Below are 9215 nucleotides of genomic sequence, written 5' to 3'. Positions count from 1 at the left end.
CAGTAAGGTTTTTTTGGGGGGGATTTATTAGTATCACCATGAGTAATTCTCAGCAGCTCCCAATTCACAATACAGAGTTAAAAAGGTATGTGTCTTTTTCCCTGAGTGCAGGGGTTCAGCAGTGTGCCCCTAACTCCTACAAATAGTCACCCACATTAAATGTGCTCACCAGAGTTGCTACAGACTGTAAATGAAAGCAGGTGGTCTAACCTCGCAAACTACATAGCCAGTGCGTAACTCAATGTGTCGTCAGTAAAGATTCTATGGACTACAATTCACATCACTCTCAGCCAAGCTTCATCTTGGAGAGATTATTGGTAATTAGACTCTACAGCATCCCTAACTCTGAAAAGTGGTTAACAAGTAAAAGCTTCTTGGTTATCCTTAAATCCAAGCCAATGTGGCGTTAAAAGACAACTGTCATCAAATTTTTGATTTCCTATGTCTTAAAAGTTTATTACATTTAATGAAACTGAATGATTTTTTTAAATTATGTATATTGATTTTTCTGAGAAAATTTCACTTTTTGTCAGACTGAGCGGCCATATTGGGTCAGACTCTATTGTTATCTGACCAACTACTGCTCAACCCAACTTTCCTGCTGATGAAGGTTCACACAGAGGAATCACAGCGGCAGCAAGTTAAGTTGAGTGGCAGTTGGTTAGATAACAGTATAATCTGACCCAACATGCCCACTCAGATTAAATGACACATTTTCATTTAAAAAAAATATTTTTTGCTAAATATAATGAACTTGGAAAAAAGTTTTCATCAACCTAACTTGCCTACTGCTGTCATTGCCCCGTGCACTCCGTGCAAACATTTTTTTATCCACATTTTTTGGGGGGATCTTACTAAATATATGGATTATCTAGACTGTTTTGATTCATTACATTTAATTAAAATTAAAAAAAATAAAAATAAATAAATATATATATATATATATATAAAATAATTATAATATATAATATTTTCAGGCCAACAAAATAAATGGAATCTTATAATAGTATATGTAAATAATCTTACCCTGTGTGCATGCGCACCCTACAATTAGTACCAAATAGAAATGAAGCCATTTATATATCCAAAACATTACTGTAACCACATCTACATGTTACGTCTTGTTTTTATTTAAATTTATGTGGCTTTATAAAATGTAGGCATTTAGCAGAAAATGAATATTGCAAAATTCTAAAGATGATTTCAAAACGAACAAAAAGGAAGCTTGCGGGATATGGTGACAATTTCAAAATCGTCATTTTTGGCTACATTGTAAGTATGAAACTATGTTCCATTAATAGCCCTTTGACTCACCATGCGTCACCTGCATTTTAAATTTAGGTTTAATTTGATATTTCCCTTTAAACCATTTGGGGCAAAACATTTGATTCCTCTGGGGCTGACAGAGGGGTTGTTAAAACTAAAAACAGACAAGTTGGCGACCATAAAAAGATCTAAATATAAATAAGATGGAGATAGGTTTGCCGAGTGTGCCTTAAATATCACTTTATTTTCTGGTGCCTGACATACAGAGGTTTTCCCTTGCGTCTAAAATAGGCTTGTTGTAGATGCTCCAAGAGACTGCAAAACTCATCTATTTGTGGACGAAACCAGCAAGTGTGTGGGGGAGGAACACAGGAGGAGAAAGTATCAGATGGGGAAAGAGACCGAAGAGAAGAGGCCAATTACTCTTTCACCTAACAAAACTAAAGAATGACAGAACGTGAAAAAAGGCATTCGGGAAAAACAGAGAAATAAGAAATAAAACAAAAACAAAAAAGACTGAGAAGAAATTGTCTTGATGGAATAAACGTTTAGTAGAAATAAATGGAATAGAATAGTATAGTGAAAGTGACTTGGAAAAAGAAACGTTCATGAGAGAAGGAATAAAGAAAGTTGGACGACTATCTCTGTAGAGAGCTATGCATTCTTCGCATTGACCAAGAACTGGTGACTTTGGTGGACCCTCAGTTTCTGCAAGGTCTCTATCGCACATCCCACGATGTTGAGTTTCTTCATCTTGGCTGCACTCTGTCTACAGGGTGTCCTACTGGAACAAACACGAATTCTCGAGCAAAGAAAACCATTTTTTGAGCGTTTCCGGAGACTGGAGGAACAGGTGGGTTTAAGACTGAATTTTGTGATACATAGGGAACTTTATTTGTAGACCAAGGTTCTGTTTTGGCATAAGGTGGGGATATTTTTAAACATTGCATGTTGCTCCTCAGTAAGTTTGGTGTGAGGAATACATGGTTAAGGCGATTTGGGGTGATTGAGCGTCCTTGGACGAGTGGACAGATTTGTGGGGTCTCTAGGGAAGTGGGAAGATTCTCAGGGGTGCCAGGTGCCAGGGGTGCTGTTATTTGCTATTTTCTTTAGCTTAATATATTTGTTTTTAGCTGCATTACAAACTCTGAATTGTGCAATCTCATTTCAGCTCTGCAGGTGTGATAAGTGACCTTTTTCAGGGAAGCAGGGCACAGAATGTATATTTTCTTTGATCAGTCCTACTTTAGAAAAATAAACAAAGAACTGCATCTTAAAGCTTTATTTCTCAACTTGTGGACCACCTGCACTTTTTGGACTGCAGTCCCATGACCTTAAAAGACTGAGTTGACCTAATACCTAATTTAAACAGAAGGAAGCTTTCCACCACTAAGATTTAGTCTGACTGAGCACAGTGAGAGTTTAACTTTGATACATTTTTTATATCATGCTGATCGGTGGCATATGAAAAGGGCTGCCCTGTGGTATGTAGAATTCATAGGCAGTATTAGAGCAATCACGTAAATTTTCACTTTAATTCATTCGAGATTCCTTGTGAATTGATTAGTTATCCATCTTGCTGCATATGAAGTCTACATCATGTTGGGCAGCACTTTTCCTACACTGCCCATCAGCATGAGGAATTTACACTTGCCCGGGAAACCACAATGGAACTGGCAACACATTATGGAATGCCTGAGGCCACTTGTCCCTTTTAACAGAATATATGATATCACCATGGATGTAACTCTTTCATTGTCAGAGAACGAGGCAAAACCTTTCTTGTCACCATAGTGAACCATTTAAATAAAAAATGCATGAGTTTACTAGTCATATGCCTTTAAGAAACAGACACTGTAATGTAGACCACCGCCCGAAGATTTATTGCTTATGAGGCATGAACTTAAATACACACGGCCTTTAAACGTCTTGTCATATACATTAGAAATCTGAGCCTTTCTTGTATCTGCCAGAATTAGGATTGCCAGATGTGTTGTGTCATATGAAAAGTACTACTCTGTAGTATGTAGCATTCTTGTGCTGCAGAAGAGAATGCTTATCAAAGAAATTCTCATAAGGTTCCTCTTAAATTAGCAAACTGATTCCATTCCTGCAGCATATATATGGGAAGGCACTACCTTTCATGGATTGCCCATCTTCATAAAGAAAGGACACGTGTCCAAGAAAAACATGGTAACGCTGTCAGCAGGACAGGTTAAACCAAAGCTATATGCTTAAACAAAATGAAAATACTATTAACCTCCACATAAACCACATTTCTAGCTAAAACTCTAAATACAAGCTGTAAAGATTCCTAAGAACTAGTAAAACACAAATAATTTTTTTTTCATTAGCTTCGAAGCTACGAAGACATTTGGTCTTTCTATACTGGCGTTATGGTAGCCTGTAAATGATGGACAGGGACAGAAAATTCTCCTCCTATGACACTAAATTCCTGTGTTATTTTCTTGCAGTTTCGGAGGTTCCAGGAAGTAACGCTAACCCGCCTCCATGGAATTGCTGAAAACTACAATATTTCATACAATATCGACACACGTTTCCACCAAATTATGGACCAGCAACAGTCGCTTACAGAAGCTGTCAATGCCTCTAACCAGGTGACTCAGAACGAGCTGAATGGGATAAAGTTTTGGCTGAAAAAGCTGCAGAAAAAAGCCAAAAAGTTGGACTTAAAGATGGCCTCTTTGGAGGACACCATAACTGAGCGGAATAAGCAGGTGACAAGGGAAAACAAAGTACGAGATGTTGCCATGTCCAACTTGACATTAAATTTCAACAGCCAGAAACGGGTGATTGACCAACTAGTAAAAGATAACAATCTCCTGAAGAAAGGAATGGAGATGTTTCGGGAAGTTGTAAAGCGACAAGGTGGTAAAATAGCCACTTTGGAGGAACAGATTCGAGAAGTTTTGCAACATGATGTTTTACCACCAAATTCTTTGATGGCCACTCAAGAGCGAAATCGTACCCCAGAAAATAAGCAACTTGGGTCTCCAGGAACTAACCCAGAGACAATGACCACCAAACACCGTATGGCTAAACTTCAGATGAAGCATGAACAGACGAGGAGGCTCCAAAATGAGCAACAGCAACTTATTCCTGCCAAAGGGAAAATAGTTCAGGTCGTAAGCGACCATGAGAACAAGTCCAAGAATGTGCTTCAAACAGAAGAAGAAGCACCTGGCATTCAGACCATTCAACCACCACCAAGTGCCACAGAAAAGACACCACTTGGCATTCATACAACTAAGACAACACCATATGTTACAAAGGAGAAACTACCTGGTATCAAAACTACAAGGGCACCACTGCCTGCCATGAAAGAGAAACTACCTGTTATTGAAGCTACCAGGCCACCACTACGTGTCACACAAGAGACACCACCTGCTGTTGAAACTACCAGACCGCCCCGACATGTCACAGACAATAAACCTTCTGGAATGCATACTGTAAACCAACACATTACTGTGGAGAGACCTCCTGGCATACTGACTCCCAATTCCACACCACATGGCCCTGAGGTCCAAAGACATACAGAGCAGAGTACTAAGGTGCCGGGTACAAGTAAGTCAACTGTTAGGAATAAGGTTTAAAGTAACAACAAATCCTGATTTTAAAGGAACACTATAGGGTCATTAATACAAACGTGTATTCCTGACACTAAAGTATTAAAAGCACATGTAGGGTATCTCGCCACACCCCTTGCCCACCTTAAAGTTTTAAAAAACTCACCTTTTTTCAAGCGCCACAGAATTGATGAACTCAGCCAATCACAATGCTTTCCCATAGGAAAATATAGAATTGGCTGAGATAGTCAATTCTGATGATCTCAGTGAAGGAGGTGGGGCGGAGCCAAATGCCACCCTAGCCAATCAGCATCTCCTCACAGAGGTGCTTTGATTTAATGCATCTCTATGAGGAGCATTCAGCATCTCCATATGCAGAGCGTGGAGCTGCTGAAAAGCAGTTTCCCAGGAAGCAACTCTAATGGCTGTCTGAGGATTGGTCACTGGATGTGTTCCTAGGCTGTAATGTAAACACTGCATTTTCTCTGTAAAGGCAGTGTTTACAACAAAATGACTGCAGGAACATGCTATAGACACCAGAACAACTACATTAAGCTATAGTTGTTTTAGTGACTATAGTGTCCCTTTAAATAACTTTTATTTTGAAGGTGAGGGTTTCCATAATCTCCATTTGTAACCGACAGCTGTGAATTCTTCATGCTGTTGGTTTAGGCATTTAAAGTGCTGCCCAGGAGTGTAACGATTTACAACGCTGCTGAATTGATTTTTGCTGACTGCTGTATGACAGCACATTTCATGAATCACCCGACACATTGAAAAAGTTACAGCAGTGGATTGGGCAACCCTTTGTATGTGCATCTTGTGTACATATGAAATACGATTTATTTTTAATAATCAATAATGGCGATCTGCTAATTTTATATATGTAGCAGTTGCAATAAAATGCAACCAAGCCAGTGTCAGCTATTTATAATATTGTTCGCATTTTCCAAACATATGTTTTAAATTCCAGTTTAGAATAGCTGTCAAATACAAAAGCAGGCTGCCCACTGATTTACAGGATGCCTGTGGGGGGCCAAACTTTCTCAGATTCCTTTCATACACTGTCTCTTGCAGGCTGCCTACTTCAGCTGCAAATGTTAACTAAACATTTCATAGTGAAAGGGTCTTCTTTGAAGTTTAACCCCTTAACTACCAACATCGCTAACACATGTTTTTACTTACATTTTGCTTAGAAAAAAAATGTAGCTCATAAAACCACAATTTTTAATCCAGAGACTGACTCCTTAAGAAGAGTGGGAGGGGGGAATATGTGTGCTTTCTACCTGGCCTCGATCCTCGATCCCAGTTATTAGCCCAACCATGTCAAGGTTCAGTGGGCAAACACTTTGATTTTTAAAGGACACTATATCCACAATAACCACTACAGCTTAATGTAGTGGTTCTGGTGTCTATAGCTTGACCATGCAGGCTTTTCAGTGTAGACATCTTTTCACATCTCTATGAGGAGATGCTGATTGTTGCAGTCCTGTGTTTTGCCATTCATGCGCAGTAGCCTCCAAATGCTTTGCTATGGGAAAGGATTGGATTGGCTGCCATCATCACGATTGATGACTTCAGCCAGGGAAGCAGGGCTAGCCGTGGTAAGACCAGCGTGGGGAGGGACAAAAGGTTATTAAAATCACCTTTTCATTCCACTCTGAGTTTGACCAGAGACCTAATGAGCCACTCCAACACTATAGTGTTAGGAATACATGTTTACATTCATAACTCTATGGCAGGCTTCCCCAAACTCCTGCCCTCCAGATGTTGCTGAACTACAACTCCCATGATTCTCAGCCTATCTATTTAATTCATAGAATCATGGGAGTTGTAGTTCAGCAACATCTGGAGGGCCGGAGTTTGAGGAAGCCTGCTCTATAATGTTCCTTTAAATTGAAATGTTGATTTATAAACTAAAGGGCTACAGTCAATCAACTTTGCAATATAGCATGTATTATAATAAAATATATAATATAATAAAGCCAATTCCCTGTCAGTGATCCAACATAACATGTTGTAATATCTATTATAATTGTAAATGCATGTAGCTGAATGGTAACTTTGTTTATTCTAGCACCAATCAGTATCACACTTTCTGTCGTTTGACCCGCTTGAAGGGCACTGAGCCCTAGCCACATGTAGGCGTTCCAGACTATGCATAGTCCTACAGCTGTTCTAAGAAAGTTTAGATAATTTACTAATAACAATATATGAAACTATAATGTGATTTAAAACGAGAACATTGTATCTTATTTACACAGACTGATTTCTAAAAACAAAAGTTCAGAATAGATAAGAAGAAGGATTTCTGGCGCTGGTTTTGAATACATTTGGCAGCTGACACTTCCCAAACCGCAGTCTCTTCTTTCTGACCTTTAGAATAGGTGATACTGGAAAGGGGTGTAGGGAAGCAGCGCCTTCACCCCAACAATATGGAGCTCCTACACGAGAGGAGCACAGGGGAAAAAAGGAGAAAGAGAGATTTGGGTCCAAAATAGGGACTGTGCTTTTAAATCGGGACAATTGGGAGGTATGTTACAGCCCTTTAGAAAGGTACACAAAGGGATTTATTCACTAAAACTGGCAAAATACGTATAAGCAAAAATCAAGCTGTGGCTATAGCTAGGTTGGAGAATTTTTACTTACACTTTGAAATTCAGTTATCAACAATTCAGCGTTTTAGTGAATACATTCCAGAGAGGTTTATTAACAAAACTGGAATTTGTGGAGTAATGGCAATGGAATTATGAATTCCAGGCGAAAGGAGCTGTGCTTGGAGATTGGGCGATTTAGAGAATGTTTTCCTTTTCGGGAGGAATTGGAGGAATGGGAACAAGATAGAACTTTTATTTATTTTTTCCAAACTGTGACAGCTGGATGAAATTAATGATATAATTCTAGGTTTTATGTGCTTCCATTTATTTGTGAATGCGGGAGTATGTATAAATGGTAATCCCTAGTGTCCACTAGAGGTCGCAGTTGTCTAAATAATATCCCGATAGGGCTGAGCACCGCTGATATCGTTCTGAATCTTCAGAGTTATTCACTAAAATGAAAACTCAAACCGGAATCTTAAATTTAAGGCCAGATTAGTCAAACTGGAAAAAGTCACCAAATCGGCTGTGCTTTCAGTTTGGCTACTCTGGCCTCATTTTTGAAATTCTGTTTGAATTCTCACTTTTTTAGTAAATAACTCCATATTATGTATATCACCCAAATAGAACACTAAACACATTATATAAAGGGTTCATTCAATAAACACAGAATTGTAGAGAACCGAAATCTGATTTGCACAATTCAGAGTAGAATATCAAACCGTTACTAAAGTTGGGTTGATATTTTTCTTTTTAAATCAGCAGGTTTTGATCAGATTCTGCAATCCACATTTCACGTCTATAATTTTGCAATCTAGTTAGTAGCCCTGTTCCCATATCAGCCACATTGATAATCCCGAATGATCATTTCACCATTTTCAATGTTAATTTCGGCCAATTTGGAAGCATTGATTGGTTGAGAATGCTTGGCTAACCTGCCCCAGGTGCCAGGAGTGACGGTGCCAGGGTACACTATACAAGTACAGTGAGATCATTAGAGCTGATAAGAAGGCCCACTTCATTTTCCATAGGTTCCCCGGATACTTATCAATAAGAGTTTCAGTTTTTCCACTAATATGTATATATTTTTTTCTTTCTCTTCCCAGTTTGTAATGTGGAGTCCATGCTGACTTTCCCAAGTTCCTCTACTGAAAGTTATGTCACCTTTGGTAAAGGCCTGAGAGAGGGCCTTCACGAATTTTCTGTCTGCACCTGGGTAAAGACCAATGCCAGCTATGTTGGAACAATCCTTTCCTACGCCACAGAAGATAATGACAACAAATTGGTTCTCCATGGCAGGAATGGTGTAGACTATGACTCCCTCCATTTTGTCATCGGTGATCCAGCCTTTCGGGAGCTCCCTATTGTGCATCTAATCGATGGAAGCTGGCATCACACCTGCTTCATTTGGTCATCCATCCAGGGCAGATACTGGTTTTATGTTGACCGCAGGTTGGCTTCTACAGGTTCCAGGTTTCAGAAAGGTTATGAGATACCTTCCGGGGGGTCGCTAATTCTCGGCCAAGAACAGGACACCATGGGTGGAGGATTTGATAGCTCAGAAGCCTTTGTTGGACATCTGGCTGGCTTTGCAATGTGGAACAGGGCATTATCTCCTGGAGAAGTGTCTGGCATTGCCACCGGGAAAGGTTTACCTAGAGGCACCATCCTCACCCTGTCTGATGCCTCTACGTTGCATGGGTCAGTGAACAGAGTGGAGTGTACCTGCCTGGAGCACTGTCTGTAGACTGTACTGACACATCTG

General features: G+C 39.6%; 1 protein-coding gene across 1 annotated transcript; it reads left to right on the top strand.

The window, feature by feature from the left end:
* The first annotated feature begins 1514 nt into the window (after positions 1-1514).
* Positions 1515-9215, top strand: PTX4 (pentraxin 4). The gene is made up of 3 exons (XM_063430703.1): positions 1515-2119; positions 3741-4851; positions 8557-9215. The coding sequence occupies exons 1-3, from the start codon at positions 2003-2005 to the stop codon at positions 9195-9197; spliced, it is 1869 nt and encodes a 622-aa protein (XP_063286773.1). The 5' UTR covers positions 1515-2002; the 3' UTR covers positions 9198-9215.

Source organism: Pelobates fuscus, chromosome 8 (assembly GCF_036172605.1).
Source record: "Pelobates fuscus isolate aPelFus1 chromosome 8, aPelFus1.pri, whole genome shotgun sequence".
Classification (NCBI taxonomy): Eukaryota; Metazoa; Chordata; class Amphibia; order Anura; family Pelobatidae; genus Pelobates; species Pelobates fuscus.
This window is presented reverse-complemented; position numbering and strand designations above follow the sequence as displayed.